Genomic DNA, 16,237 nt, shown 5'->3' with positions numbered 1-16,237 from the left:
AATATAAAACAAAATAAATAAAATATAAAATATAAAAATAATTTCAAATACACTTTTTTACACAAACACAGATTAACAGGGAAATGTTGTGTTGTGTAAAATTTTCTGTTAATTAACAAAGAAACAGGCAGCAAGGCATATTTGCTACATATCACCGGAAGTTTAGCTTTAAAAGTTGACATCATCCATAAAACTGTGAAAGTAAATGACTCACAAGGTAATAAGAGACGGTTGAAAGGAGACACTGTACATCACTGTACTTGAGATCAGACACATAAGTAAAGAGATATGAAATCACTTTGGTTAGCATTTTTCATTCTGTGTTTGCCTGAAAGGACAAAGTGGAGCCATGTTAACCACACAGCGGCTTCAACACACAGCGGAACCACGCTCCAAATCTAATCATGTCTTACATGTCTGAAATCTAATCAGGTCTTAAATGTCAGCTACAGAATGACAAAGTAGATGAAAGCAAGAAACAAACAGAAAGTAATGAGCAACTGAACAATCTGTGAAGCTATACAATGTAGAAAAACAAGACTAAGTTAACTGCCTAAAAACCATATAAATGTATTCTGTGAACATGTCTGAAGATGAAATATTCCTCCATCTTTAAAAAAAAAAGAAAAAGAAAAACTTACCAGACACAAGAATGTTTTAGCTTTCTTTTATTAATGTGCTAAAGTGGACATTTTTTTTAGCATTACTTTTTATACATTTTACAGTTTGTAAATATAATATGAACATTTGGACAACATCTCCATGTTCCGGTTAAACTATTTAGATAGTTTGCATTAAATTAACATTAAATAACACTGCTGAAAAATATTAAAGGAAGATTTAAACCACACATCTTATGTCCGTGAATAAAATACTCAACTTTGAATCCTTGTATATTATTTTTTGTAATCAAAATGCTGTAACAATGCTTTGAGGGCTGATTATACAAAATCAGAGCAAAAATGAAAGTTAAGATTGCTCAAATGTTTCCTTGATAGTTTTTAACAGTGTATTTGAATGTTAACCATATGCAATTATTATTATCACACACAATTAATATTATTAAAATACAGTATTATTGTAGGGTCCTTATTTTACAATAAACAGTACCTTGAGGCAACTGTTGCTGTGAAATGGTACTATAAAGATAAAACTGGACTGCCTTTTTCAAAGTCTCTACTAAATAAACTGAAACACATCTTATATAACTTTGTAACATATTTAAAATCACAGTCCACATTGTATGAGTATGAAATCCCATTTATGAGACTCTTTTATTTATTTTTTGTAGTATGAATTAACAGGTTGAAGTCTAAGTACAATTAGCTAAGAAGTAAGATATAAAATGTGTAAAACAATGTGTTCATGTTAACTTAAAATGTAATAGTTAAAGATTTTTTTGTATAATTAATTTTCAGAGAAGATTTCTTTAAAAAAGGTAAACAGTTTTCTACAAGAAAGTTGAAAGTGTTTTCATGCACTGCACCATCCTTTTAGCTCTTGCAGTTGGCCCGAACATTCATATACACTTTGTGAGCTGTGAAGAAATCAGACAAGAGACAGCACAATGGAGAAAAGCTATTAGTTGAAAGTATATACACTTGATGCTAAAATCACACATAACAGAAGAAGTTAGTTTGATGAATTTAGTAAAAATATAGTTGAGAAACAGTCTTATAGGTGAATATGAAAAAAAAAAAAAAAGAAATCCAACGTGATAAAATAAAAGGGCTCCCAGGGACCGGCGAGCCCTTCACCGTCATCTTACCATTATCTATCTTTTGACGCCGAAAACTGGCACATCGGTATGTTACAACGACAATAATAAGGGTCAGCACCACATCTGCACAGATGATGCCTGCTATTGTTCCTGGCTCAATCCTATAGCAAGACACTGTGCTGTCTGGTAAATACAAAAAGTGAGAAACAGACAGTTAGACAGAAATGGAGTGGGAAGAAAGAAAAAAACCCAAGAGATGTAGAGAAAAACTGAGTCATCACGACTGGTTGCCTAGTTCTGCATTTACTTTTTTTTTTTTTTTTTTCTAAACATTAAGATTCATTTTTTTAAATGCATTTAGGAAGTTGACACATCATATTTTTTGATACTTACCAGCAAGTGCTGGAGCAAGGCCTTAGAGAAAGAAAGGGAACAAAGAGGGATATGTTAGTTGAAACTTACTTTAAGCTCCTGTAACAAGTCAGTTAAGTTTCCGTCGTGCACAGCAGCTTGTGGTTTTACTTTCCTGTGTAAGACCACCTTCATTTTGAGTGTGTGTACAAAAAGAAAAGAGAAATACTATTAAATCATCCTTACTGAAAAAAAGACCAAATAGGACAACGGTGAGGAATTTGTTATTTGCCATCGCCATGAAGGTCGGCTCAGTTATGTTCTATCTGAAAGACAAGAAGAGACCAAACATTGTCCTATATTACATGTTCCAAAGATGTGGAGAATAAAGTTCATGTTTCAGTATCTATTCTTCGAATTTTGATACATTTTAATTTTTGTATTAAGGACAGAACATCTGAAATGTCTCAGAACTGTAGGCTTGACCTCTTTTGTATACTCTACATGACAACGAGACATGATGGACTGTGTGGGTAGTTACAAAGCGATAGAGATAAAATTAGTAAATGAAAAATTCAGAAAATGTTAACATATCTCTAAATCATTACAATTATTTAAAAAAAACAAAAAACAAAAAGATTTAGCTCAAGCAACTGCATTTCATATGCAAACATTTCCTGTTCACAACTTTATAAATCCAAACTTTCCTCGAATAATCTAACCGATTAAAAACATTCTGACAGATTAAACCTTTAAAATTAAAAATGATGATGAAGAGAAATAAATGGGAGTCCAAAACCTCGTACCTTCTCTGGTTTGCTGATCTGCCTTCTGCTATCCAAAACATGGTGTGACTTCCTATTCGTTTTCTCCTCTGACATCTCTGACGTCAAACTTTCTAACTTCCTTTGGTGGGCTGAAGCACCGTCTGCAAGCTTGTCTCCACTACAGATTATTTAATAACAGTTGAGCTCTGACAGAGTGAATCTGTATTTAATGGAGTACAACATTGTTTCCAAAAACCCCCACAATATATCCAATGTTGAAAGGAAGAATGTGGGAATCAGTTTTATTTATTTACTACAGTCCATTTCTGCTGTTAGCTGTTGTAGCTGCTGAATGTGGTTTTGGGTTTCTGTTTTTTTTTCAAATGTTGTTGCTGTCAGCGTTCACACTGACAGAAACTGTGGGTTGTTAAATGTCACCACTGCTGATGCTTACAACATAACTCTTGGCTACTCCTAAAAGCCAGAAAAGAAAAAAGAAAAGTTATATTTTATTTAATATGTATATAATCGTAAAATGATATTTCAGGATTCATTTGAATAACTAAACTGTAATAAATACATTTCACTGAATCCCTTCTTCCAGCGATTCAGATTTTGAGTTTCGTAAAATTCTTTGTTTACACATTTTATCCAGTGGTTGCCAAAATAAATCTTGTATTTTGTTCAGTGTGGTTTGACTTCGGTTTCGGTTCAGGTCAGCAATATTGCACTGCCACCTGCTATATTCTAGCTGTACAACAGCAGAGGGAGCTGCAGGCCTTCTCATAGAATGACCAAGCTCATCTGTTAGAGCAAAGATCAATAAATAAGCAGAAAACATAAAGGGGAAATAGCAGGACTAAACACTTAAATTGAAGTAAAACAGTTAAAAGACCACAGAAAAATAAAGATGCACATTGATGCACACATGGCTACGACTGCTTTCTTGTTGTCTCTTCTGTAAACAAGCTTTGTAGCCACAAAAGCAGTGAATGTACAACCTGTGGGTGAGGTTAGTTACCTTATAAAGAATTGTGAAAAGCACAGAGTACTGCTTATACCACATCTATAATGTTAGAAGGGTAAAAAACACTTCCCTGTTTTATTTAATTTAGCATTACATTTCTTCATTGATATTTATTATTGGTCTGAAATTTGTACTTCCACTTTTTCCTTCTATTCTAATTAATATCCACCCATTCTCTTCTGCTTATCCAATTCATGGTTGATTTGAATGGGCAATTATCCAAATGATCCCAATGGGCAATTTGGAATCACCAATTAACCTAATCCAAGTAATTTCTAGACTTTGGACTGAGGAAACCAGAGTAACCAGAGTATGGGGAGAACATGCCAGCAGACTCAGAACCTTCTTGATGTGAAGCAACATATAATATAATAAAACAACATAGTTCAACATTTGAGTCTTAAAATACTTTGGGTTTGTTGGTTACGATTTTAGTAAAGCGATCCACTAGCCACTTCATTAGGTACACTTTGCTAGTATCAGGTTGGACCTCCTTTTGCCTTCAGAAGTGCTCTAATTATTCATTACACTGATTCAACAAGCTAGAAACATTCCTGAGAGATTTTGGTCCATATTGACATGATAACATCACACAGTTGCTGCAGATTTTGTTAGCTGCAAATCCACAATGACCATTTGAGAAAAGTGAACTCATTCTCATGATCAATAAACTAGTTTGAGATCATTTATGCTTTGTGACATAGTGTATTTTCCTGCTCCAAGCAGCCATCAGAAGATGGGTACAGCAGTCATTAAGGTAAGCAAAAATACTCAGGTTATGCCGTGGTGTTTAAACAGTGTCTATTGATATTAAAGGTCTGAAAGTGTGCCAAGAAAACAACCTCAACGTCATTACACCAACACCACCCACCAGAACGACTGATACAAAGCAGGATGGTGGTGACCCCGCCATCAAAATGTTGCAGCAGAAATCACAGGCAATGTTTTTACAGTTTTCTGTTGTCCATGTTCGGTGAGCCTGTGTAACCTGTAGCCTCAGTTTCCTGTTCTTAGCTGTGTGAGTGGCACCCTGTGTGGTCTTCTGCTGTTGCAGCCCATCTGCTTTAAGATTCGACATGTGTGTTCAGAGATGCTCTTCTGTAGTTCAGTTGAAAACTGTTGTGATTTGATTTACTTTTGCCGCTGACCTCTGGCATGAACAAGACATGTTCACTACCACTCACTGGACATGTTCTTTTTTTTTGGACCATTCTCTGTAAACCCTAGAGATGGTTGTGTGGGAAAATCCCAGTGCATCAGCAGTTTCTGAAATACTCAGATCAGTCAGTATGGCACCAGCGACTGTGCCATAGTCAGCGTCATTTAAGTCACTTACCTTCCCCATTCTTATGCTCAGTATTAACTTCAGACAGTCTTGACCATGTCCATGTCACTGAGCTGCTTTTGTGTGATTGGCTAATTTTGATATTTGTATTAATGAGCAGGTGATTTGGGTGTAACTAATATTGTGGCCACTGAGTGTATATCTATTATGTTTAGCATTAAAGATATTATTCAGCAAATTAACTACAGATTCTCATTATCCTTTAAATAGCCTCCTTAAGAAGAATACTGTTATTTGTAGACACTTATCTCTTCTGAATATGTGAAGATAAGGGGACATCAAAGAACTGCCATATCTTTGACGGTTACATAGTTACTGTGACTTAATCTAATAACATAAGTATGACTAAGAAAGTAAGTTAAAATCTTTAAAATCCCCATATCTTTAAATAGTTAAAAAAATACTTTTAACATAATTTTGGAGCCCTGTAAATAGTTGCTACCAAAACATGAGAAGAAGTCCCCAGAGGTTGATTGTTTACCCTGAAAAGATTCTCTGAAGAATGATGCATAACTTTCTCTGAAAGAAGCTTATTAGTTTTCTTTCTGACTAGGAAAAGTGTAGCTGAGTGTGTGGCAGACCTGAGGTATTTCCAGTAGTTATGTGTACAGGTATACTGGCAGTAGCAGAGCAAATGTGGGATGTAGAATATAGATCAAACCATCTGGAGAATTTACTGAGAGGTGGAGCCAGCACTCTCGGTTAGGCTTTGGGCTGGGCTGTGGATGACCACAGCCTGATATACTAAACACAGAAAACATCTTGTGTAGTTTCCCTTCTTTTATCTGCCCTTTCAAGTCTGAGTTGTTCCTTGAACTAAACAGAGCTTTCAGCAACAAAAAGTCATCAGGGTCCAGAGTCATCTAATAGAATGAAGACTAAACTTGGTACTGCTGCACAGACAGTTAAAGCTGGATAGGTAAACTGTGTCTACTGTATGCATTAACTATGCCTACTGGATATAAACTAAACATCTGAAGATATATATCTATAGTATATAGATAAGTAAATATTTCCAACACGGTATATATTTGTATTATAATCACTAGACGGTACAATCCTTTTTCTTTGTATCTGACTTTCTTCCATTCATTGTTTTTATCCTTTCTGCTTCTTTCTTCTTTTTCTAAATGGAAAAAACCTAAATCACAGAATTCTCACACATACAAGAGATGCAAAAGCTTGAAGTTTACCCATTACATTCATTTTCAGCTTGCCATTTACAGTTTTGGATCTGACTAGAGTAGGTCTTCACAGATTAAAATAATCCTTATTTATGTTATCTTATTCCTTTACATATTTCATACTGCGCTCCGAGGTTCAACCTTTGTCTTAAACGGGCTTTTTCACCTCTGTCTTCAAGGTCACCCTCTCTTTAAGCTGATTTTCTTCTGATTAGCTGCCCTTTGCATACAAAAGGTTTGAATAGCAAGTGAGCATGACTGCTGTATTTACAGACAATGATAATCATATTAAGGACACCCACTCAGACTGAGAATAATACAGAAAACCACAGACTTCAGGACAGCCTCAAGACTGCACTTTTTGCTCAATTATTTGAGAATTGTTTAATATGAATTCCCACAATGGGAACATGTATGACAGGGCGAGCATTAGGGTCACTATAACATTTTGTGATGAATGTACAGGTCACAAGCCCTAGTCCTGAATATATGGAAGTGTGTATTTAGTCCTCTGGGTAGGTTCGTATCTGAGAGCATATTTACAGCAAGCACACAAATGGAATATCCAAACCTTTCAAAAATAACTAAACCCACAGCTAAATAACTGACGAGACACATTTTTCCTTTAACATTGTTTGTTTAGTAGCACTTTTTCACAATTACACATTCTTTAAATATATATTCTAAACTCTTTTTTCCACTTGTTTACATCTTCCTGCATTATTATGTTGTTCACCCTCTCTCTGTGTTGTCTTGACAATTGTTTATGGAGAAAGTAGGCAAAAAAACCCTAAACATATATATTAGTCATTTGGCAAAAAACAAAAAAACAACTCACCACCGAGTTGGATGTTTTGATGTTGTTTTTCTCTTTAGGTGACACAGAGATTCCCGTAAGACTTTATCTGTACTGGTAACAAAGATAAGAGAAAGATAATATGTTTACATGTAGTTTACATACAGTCCACAAAGAAGAGCTGGAAAGGAAGGTCTGGGCATCTCTATTGACACTGCGGGCAGCAGAATGGCAGAAAATGTATATTTTAAATCATAATAAATAGCCTGTTCACTGTAAGCTGAGATCACATTTTTTGGCTATAAAAACAATCTTGACAGGAGTTCATTATCTTTAGAACTTTATATAAGTCATAATAACACTAGGTTTAGATAACGTGTTACTATATTTCTTTAGTTTTCTATCAAACGCTGTTTTGCATCAGCGCAATATTGAAAATTTCAGATCACTTATCTCTTTGTCAGTTACTACTTTAACATTTAGGCACTTGTTGTACTTTTGCGATCACTTCCACGACCTTTTTGATTCCACACATCTAAAACTACCAACTTGGGATGAGCTTTTGAAACATGACATAAGTGTCATTATAAACTCAACTACAAAACAGTCAAGGAGTTCCAGCTTGGTTAGGCTTTCAGCGCAACGTAAAAACTAATGTATTTCGCCGTCACTCACTTTTATCCTCAAAATGTACTTCAAGTATTAAAAGCGAACGTACTCTATAAGCAGAATGTCTGATTGTGTTTATTGTTAGCCAACTACGAGACTGGACAACCCATTACTAATTCCTGAGGCGGTTTAGTCGTTCAGCTGGTGCAGGGTGAAGTAATGGTAACCATTTATAAATAAACGCTCTTCTGTCCGAAACAGCGCCTAAATATAAACAACTCTTTATTCACTTGTCATACCTTTTGCTCGCATAACTCACAGCTCGTTCTCACACTTAGCTCTTTTATTCTTTTATTTTTTTTCTTTCTGCTTTTCACGCTTTGCCCTTCCTCCTCGTGCTCGAGGGCGTGACCACAGCTGGGGGTTGAGGGGAAAGGGACTGCATGCTCTGTGTGGAGCACTATCACAACAAGAAAACAAGCCAGACAGACTACAGCGTGGCAGAGCGTCAGAGATCCCTCGGTCATCCCTCATTGAAAAGGTTGGCGAGCAAGCGGACGATCTGTCGAAGACTTCACAGCAAAACAGTTTCTGACATGCACTTTGATAAATGTGAGTACGTTTGTGCTTTTGATGCGGCAGATTAGAAGCCTGATCGTGTGAATAGTTTGACTGTGATGACGACACCGCTAACTCATTACTTTGTATGTTTTTCGGGTTTTATATAGACAGGGATGGTGAAGCTGTTTCTCTTTTTTTGTGTTGTGCGTGTGTGTGTTAGAGTTGAATTACAATGAGGTGTCATTTAAAAGCTTACGTCGACACAGACCTCCTATGTCATCAACAGGACAGGACACATCTGATAGGGTTTTCTGTGAACTTTAATCGGGATGCTGCCTCCTAAACGTGGCAGGAATCGCTCTTTTTCAGCTCCTGGTGTGCTTTTATAGTCAGACTATGTTTGCCACGCTATGCCAATAGGGGGATGTGTTTTTGATATGAATAGAGTACAGTGAGTTCAGTCATTTCACTGGTGCTTTCATGCACTAGCCTTCCTCTTGGCTTGATTTTTCATATATGACATCACAGTTCGGGTGAATCCAACAAGCAGGACATCATTTGGGGAAACCCTAATACACCTCCACCCATGCTAGTATGTTTTCATTTCCCCATTTTATGATTAGTGCCAGACAGACAGGCTGTGTGACGTGACAGCATCTTGTTTGCTTAAGCTTATTTGTTTATGGTCTCCCTTAAAAAACAAGCACGAACGATTACATATTCAGCTCTGCTAAACCACAAAATGAGGAAACTGGCTGTATGCTTCTTTCTTTTCACTGAGCATAGAGCCAAAAGAGAAAGGTCGTCGGAATCCCCAACCGCCCACTCACATGACTCAATGTCCAGGGGTTTCCACAAAACCTATTTGAATATAGCACAGTCTAGCCCAGAGCTGCGTGGGGGTTAGATTAGTGTAAACCCAAATGTATGTGCATGCGTGGGTCCCCCAGGCCATTTCCTGGCGTCTGGCAGCCTACAGGGCAACTTCGATCAACTGGTGGTATCTTTTCAGAGATACTTTTAAACATAGAATATGCACTTATATTGCAGCATTACATCACCGGGCCAAAGGTGACATTTTGATATAAAGTTTAAATGAGTCAGGATTGAGTAACCTATAGTAACACCTTTTGAACTTGAAAATGAAACTTGCGGCCCTGAAATGTACAGACTGATGTCATGTATTCTCATTAAGTGACCTTTATTGTGTGCTGGTGGCGAGGGGGGGGGAGGGCATATGACACACAGCACCATGAGCTTATTGTCAAGGACTGGTTTTTAAGTGGAAGTGAGATTATTGTTTCTTTTTTTCCTCCTTCTACTTTGAGAAGAGGCGACACAGCTTGCCAACAGAGATCTACAATCTTTTCTTTCTTTTTTTTTCTTTTTTCATCTCAGTGGTCGAATTTGCATTTTTTTTTCCGGAAGCGCACACTCTGTGTGTTTGCTTTGGTGAACAGGGCTGTGTTGTGCCTGTAAGGCTTAATATTCATAAAGTAAAAGCAAACAAACAACAACAACAACACAAACCCCAAACAAAACAAAACAGAGACGTGACAAAAGAGCAGACTCCTTGTGCTCTGCCTTCCAGACATGGTTCAATAGAAAGCACAAGGCAACTACACGTGTTGAGGTGACAAGCCTGTGACACACCAAGGCAGGAAGATGTGGTTTGCCATTGTGTAGCGTAACGGAGCGGTACTACAGGAAGATGTCATAGAAAATAAGCAGTGGTAATCCCATACTACAGCCTTTCTGATTAATCTGTCTGGTTTGCTTGGCCACATTATCTGTGTTCCTAATGGAGGAGGTTTTGCATAGCTTTGTCTTTTGTACCGCAGTTCCACAGACAGGGTGGAAATATCACTTTATCTTACACATGTGGGGTGAAGTTTTTGAGGAAACAACCTGTGTGGTCACAACATCTCAGCTGGAAACATCTGAATTCTGTTTTGTAATATTTGTTTCCTATTTTTCTGATTTCCTTTACCTGTTCAGTGGAAATGATACTTTAGTATCAGAAAGGGAAAACACACTCACTGCATAATGGACTTGATGTGAATGTATGTGAAAGGTGAGCGTGGAGAAAATGAGATGTGATGAGAGTTGTACAGATCTTGCTCATACTTTGATAAATGAATCATAAGCTCACGACTCACTTTATATTTCTTATTCTGATGCTTTCATACCTTTAAGCTTCATTTATATCCGTGATATTTATATCATTAGGCTGGTTGACAGTTAACCCTCAACAAATCAAAGCCAAGTGGCACATAGACTCCATAGAGTACACAGTGAGAGTAAATCCACTTCTGTAGACATAAAAAGGCTGTCTGTGATCAGACTTCATTTATTCGTTAGACGGTTTAACTTTTTGATAAGCTAAGTTTTAATGGCTGTAAACAAGTTTGTCATTTTGTTGGAAAACATTTCAAATTGATATTTCCAGACATGAAACGCTCATTGCATTCATTCATTAGTGGATTAACAGAAAAAAAAATTGGCAGCTATTCAAGCGTTCTCTGCTTTCATTTTTCAAATCTCAAAATTTGCATCTTCACCCTATTTTAGATCTTTGTAAAGTAAGTCTGTAAGAAACAAGATCTTTGGCTGTAGAAAACCTTTCGATACTCCTAGACATTCTAGACGAAAGCAAACAAATGACTAGTGATGATTAAACATTGCCTCTGATATCGATTAAATGTCACCAGTATATAGTCATGTGATTAAAGAAGTAAAAAGGCAACAGATAGAGAACATATATCTAAAATTTACATTTTGTTGTCATTTATGTACATTTGAATAAATTTAAAGACATAAATCACGCAGAAAAAAAGAAAAGAAAAGTACGTTCATGCCCATACACTTACCACACCTTAAAATCAGTGAAGTTGGAATCAGGTTCCAATCATTAGTCTCGCTTGTGTAACAAGTTGAACCTCTGGGTCTGTTGTTCTCATCTCCCTCCATTAGGCCAAGGTCTAAAGAGCTCTCTAATAGAGGTATCTAAACACAAAAAAGGTTGTGGATCCCTGTAACTGGGATGAGATTTAAGAAGTCTCAAATTTGTCCTTAATTGCACTTTAGGATCATTATGGTGTATACAGCTGGTCACAGGGACAGTAGACAAGGAAGGAACCTCACACTAACTGTGAAGCAAGGTGGTTGGAATATCATGATTTGGGCTTGCTCAACCGCTCTAATTACTGAGGAGGCTTGCCAGTATGTTGAAAAATTGAGCAATTTCCATATTACTTACTTTCCCAGCGCCAAAAGAGAAGCCGTGTTGCACACTGCCCACAGTGAAAAAACTCTTGGAGCAGAAGAGAAGACGCGAGACGTCCTCTGTGCCACCCTGCTGCCCGACAACCAGCACAAGTCCTGTTCCTCCAGCTACTGTTACAGTAAGCCTGCACATATAGTACCTGTGCATCTCATCAAATTTTACATGATCAGGATTTGATTGTTCACAGTTTTTCCTGCTTCTTCTTCTTTTTGCAGCAATTGCCTCCATCAGAACCATTTCCCTGTACAGGTAAGGACTGGGCAGCTTCTGTTAAAGACTTAATGCAAAAATTTTTGGATGTGTAGGATTAGTCTCATAAAGCATTTTTCTTATTAATACTGACCTCAACTATTGCTAAAACTATTGCAAATGATTGCATCACAGGGAGTAGAGAATCAACCAAAAGTATATCAGAGATTTTGTTATTTAAGTAATTTTATCTTTTCAGTGATAAAAAGAAGTTTTCTTCTTTCTAGGTGCAGCAAGTAGCTACTCAGACATGGCAGTGAGCTATGAGCAGTGGGCCCCAGCTCCTGAGTCTACACTCAGTTTCTATGGCAACCAACCAGGAACCAGCTTTACCACAACCTACAGCCACACAATGACATCTGAATACACACAGCAACCAGTCCATCCATTTGTGGAAACAATGTCCCAGCCATATGTAAGTGTTAGCCTTTGTTTGCAGACTTTGCAAGTTTGATAATCCTATCTTGAGTTTGTTGAGTAAAATCTGCATTCCTTTGCACAGGACTGCCTGGGGGCTCTCTCAGATTCTTCCTGGTCACTTCTGGACCCAAGCCAGACCACACAGCTGACTTTCAGTTCAACAATGGATACCACCAAGCTCGAGGAAGCCAGGATGCTGCTTAGCAGGATGGACTACAGCAGAACTACCTGCCAGGATGAAGACGGAGACACGTGAGTGATTATGAGTGTGTTAGCGGGGAGTGTTTGGTTTATACCGGCTATTGAGATTTAAAGCAGAGAATAAAAGTCAATTTGCCAGTGGGAAATGTGGACTGAGGTTTCAATTTTAAGTTCTAGCCTGCATTACAAACATTACAATACAAGTAAGTGTTAATTCTTCTAGATATTTTGCAATGCAGTGCGTGTTCACTTTCTGGACCCACACAAACCCCCGCTGATAACTTTATTGCACTCTTTGAACACGAGTACACAATTTATTTACTTTCCTACAGTTTCGTTTTCAGTCGTGAGCTCAAAGTGAGAACCCATTTGGTAATCCTAGACAGATGAATAAAAAAAAAAAAACTAAATATGAAAATGAGTCAGCCACTCATGCTCAGTGACAATTACAATCTTACAAATTCTATTCCTTGTCACAAGTGAACTCGTGAGAGAAAATAGAGTGAAATTGGCTGTGGGGATTACCACAATTATGTAGCCTCATTCATAACTAATTTGTGATGTGTTCTTTCTCTATCAGCATCCTGCATATCTACACTGCCAAGGGACTGAGAGAGTGTGCCTATGCTGCTGCGGAGAGGCTGAGGGATGTAGGGAGACTTGATGCAAAAGAACACAAGGGAAAGGTATGAACAAAAAAAAATCATTCAGTTTGATTGTTTTTGACATGGTCTCTTAAAATACATGTGTATACTACCTGTGCTTGTGCAGACTGCTTTACTGGTGGCAGTGACGGCAAACCAGGCAGACATTGTCCAAGATCTGCTGTCTTTGGGAGCGGACATCAACGCCTGTGACGTTAATGGACAAACCGCTCTTCATCTGGCTTCCCACTATGGATTCCCAGGGGTTTTGCGGGTAAAGCTACAGTAAATACTTAATGACTTTGGCATGACTTAAAAAACAAAACAAGCAAAGATAAGAGTGAGGAGATCTAATCAGCGATCTGTTTCTGCAGGCGATTCTGTCGAGCAGGCCGGCCGTCAACCTGGAGGCCCGCAATTTTGAAGGTAAAATAACATCTTAGCTTTTAGCTCCAACTCAAACATATTTACTGGAACCCCTAAAAGATATATATTTTTTTCTTTGTCTCAGGGATGACCCCTCTGCACTGTGCAGCGATTTCTCACAGTGTCACAGTGAAGGCTTTGTCTACCAATGGGCATGCAGATGTTAATCTTCAGACCAAAGCTATGGAGAAGCTCTCCTGTGTGCAGATGCTACTTGGTGCAGGGGCATCCCTTCTCAGTCAGGTAGGTCAACTGTGAAGTTCAACACAGTAAGGCCTGTACTTCAAGGCAGAATTTTCAGCTACCTGGGGTTTTATCTAACCAAGATGTCGTCATGCTGCCAACCATTCCCCTCTTTGTTCTCTCTTTTGTTTTCTCCTTGTTGCTTGACGCTTTTTAGCGGTTCTAGTCTGACTTGTGGTTTCATTATGTCTCTCCCATTACTTCCAATTCTCCAATTCCAGGAAATCAAAAGTAACAAGACTGTGCTGCATTTGGCTGTGAAGGAGGGGAACATTGATCTGGTGCGTTATCTGCTGAGCATTCCCCTGCCGAACATGAAAGACTTTGTCAATATGAAAGTGAGTCCCACACTGACAAGAAACTCAGAGCAGAATTTTATGCATACACGTGTTTATGCGCAAATACATAATGTGTAAGCGTACAGCTATAGCTGTCTGTGAACAGTCCGAGTTATGCGGCTTTTATATTTTTTTCCCCCACAGGCTCACGGCCACACAGCTTTACACATGGCAGCCGGTCTCCATGGTAACCTCCACCAGGAGGTGATCCTGCAGTTGCTACTGAGCAAAGGAGCTGATCCCAGCATCCGCAATCTGGAGAATGACCAGCCAGCTCACCTGCTGCAGAGCGGCCTGCTGGGAGAACAGGTAATCACCCATATCTTCACTTTTTTTTTTTTTTTTTTTTTTTTTTGTCTTTCTTTTTTTCTGATTGACTTGATTTTTCAGTTTACTTATATTAATTTATCTCCTAACTTGTAGCTCAAGCTCATGCTGAAGAAACGAAGTGCTTCCTCTCGTCGACGTATCGTGTCCTTGCAGGACCAGGAATGACTCAGATAATTTGTAGTCCCATTTTGGAGGGAATATGTCTTTAAGATAGTTCCTCTGTTGAGAAGGGGGGTTTACGTTTTATTTTGATGACACTCTGGGAGTATCCAGCCTATATATTGATGAGTAAACAAGACTACTTTGGTATACAAATTTCCAAATGCTGTGTAATTCACATTGCAATAGACAAAGGATGCTTTAATTCTAAAGCTTCAAATTTGCTTGGTATTTAGTTTCTGTAAAACTGTAGTGTTTTATTTATTTACTACTCTTAGGCAGAAGTATTCCTCTGTGAGTGAAGGATTTCATTCCGAAATGTGATATCTCTGTGAAGACTTTTCCACGAAACGCTGTTGCTAGAAATCAGGCATGCATTTGAAAGTTTTTAAGTAACATATTTATTTTTTTAACATTTTGCAATGAAACAACAGAACTACAAAACATTAGCATTAGTTATTGGAAAAAAAAGTAGTAGTCGAAGGTGGAGTAATATTTATTTTTCTGTTAGGCTAAACTCCCGGTTTTATGTTGATTTCTGTGAAATCGTGAAAATAAGCTCCAGGACAATGTCCCTGAAAGACCTCTTGTTGTCTCAAATCCCCCTCGTTGAAATATTATCATAATGATACAGTGAGTGATGGTTGTCATATCAATCAGTATGTGTGCTTTATGTGTGTTTGGAATGAGAATAATCTGTTGTACGATTGAACCTTCTTTCTGTATGCATCATACATATTTGTGTAACCTCAGGTGCACTTTCCTTTGTGGAAAAGGAAACTTTAAGGGTAAAACCTCTATGTTTTTAAAAATGATTGTGACAGACAATATGTTTTTTTTTTTTTCTTTGTCGAAGAGGCATTACATGAGTAAGTGTGGTGACAAATTGTCTGACTGACTGTACTTTTTACTCATGAGTCATGAGTGCGAGGACGATAACAGTGCTTAAATTCCATCAGGTTCTTTTGATCTTCGGGGTACCCTTTGAACAGTCCCGTTTACATTCAGCTTCAGAAATTAGCAGCATGGAAAATACAGCAACACATAAGAAGCTTGCACTTTTGTTTACACTCACACAGTATTTATTTTTCAAGGCCAATTTCAACCAACCTTCACTGCAATGACAGTGAAACTTAATCACAGATTAAATGTGTAATCTGAGTGACAAGTAAGCCTCTCACTTATGTGTCATCCTTTATATTAGACACGCTGTAAATTCCTGTAAAGCACAAAGGAAATCTCACAACAAAACCACATAACATTTCTCATGAACATGCTTTTCATTTTCTACACTCTTGCTTCACATGAGAATAATTTCTGACATTCTTATAACAAGAGTAGATGGGATCCATTCGAAAGTAGTCTCCCTTTTAGCCTTTACAGGGAATTGAATACTGTTGCTTTAGAACTGAATCAGTTATATTTGTAAAGGTAACCTCAAAATGAATGTTGGCTTTTCATTTCTTTCATTTTTACAAATTTTGATTTGTTATGATTTGGTTTTTCCATCGATTGGTTTACCAGCTGGATCTGTTGTTTGAAAGATCCTGGGCAGGAAAAAAAAAAGAGTAAATCATAAAG

The 16,237-nt window shown here is 37.7% G+C and overlaps 2 protein-coding genes across 2 annotated transcripts; one reads left to right on the top strand and one right to left on the bottom strand.

Moving 5' to 3' along the window:
* Nucleotides 1-636: 636 nt before the first annotated feature.
* Nucleotides 637-8,158, bottom strand: hcst (hematopoietic cell signal transducer). The gene is made up of 7 exons (XM_084943715.1): nucleotides 8,099-8,158; nucleotides 7,233-7,304; nucleotides 2,878-3,016; nucleotides 2,318-2,397; nucleotides 2,114-2,134; nucleotides 1,769-1,903; nucleotides 637-1,537 (listed from the first exon to the last, which is right to left on the bottom strand). The coding sequence occupies exons 4-7, from the start codon at nucleotides 2,370-2,372 to the stop codon at nucleotides 1,494-1,496; spliced, it is 255 nt and encodes an 84-aa protein (XP_084799841.1). The 5' UTR covers nucleotides 2,373-2,397; nucleotides 2,878-3,016; nucleotides 7,233-7,304; nucleotides 8,099-8,158; the 3' UTR covers nucleotides 637-1,493.
* A 31-nt stretch (nucleotides 8,159-8,189) lies between these two features.
* nfkbid (nuclear factor of kappa light polypeptide gene enhancer in B-cells inhibitor, delta) lies at nucleotides 8,190-15,582 on the top strand. Its single transcript, XM_084943711.1, has 12 exons — nucleotides 8,190-8,411; nucleotides 11,628-11,764; nucleotides 11,862-11,895; nucleotides 12,123-12,310; nucleotides 12,398-12,567; nucleotides 13,097-13,202; nucleotides 13,288-13,434; nucleotides 13,535-13,586; nucleotides 13,672-13,829; nucleotides 14,051-14,167; nucleotides 14,312-14,476; nucleotides 14,591-15,582. Exons 1-12 carry the CDS (start codon nucleotides 8,243-8,245, stop codon nucleotides 14,660-14,662), a joined length of 1,515 nt encoding a protein of 504 aa, XP_084799837.1. The 5' UTR covers nucleotides 8,190-8,242; the 3' UTR covers nucleotides 14,663-15,582.
* The last annotated feature ends 655 nt before the right edge of the window (nucleotides 15,583-16,237 follow it).

The sequence above is a fragment of the Perissodus microlepis genome, chromosome 11 (genome assembly GCF_051167445.1).
Source record: "Perissodus microlepis isolate ML-2025 ecotype Zambia chromosome 11, ASM5116744v1, whole genome shotgun sequence".
Classification (NCBI taxonomy): domain Eukaryota; kingdom Metazoa; phylum Chordata; class Actinopteri; order Cichliformes; family Cichlidae; genus Perissodus; species Perissodus microlepis.
The sequence above is the reverse complement of the archived record's forward strand: the minus strand, read 5'-3'. Positions and strand labels throughout refer to the sequence as shown.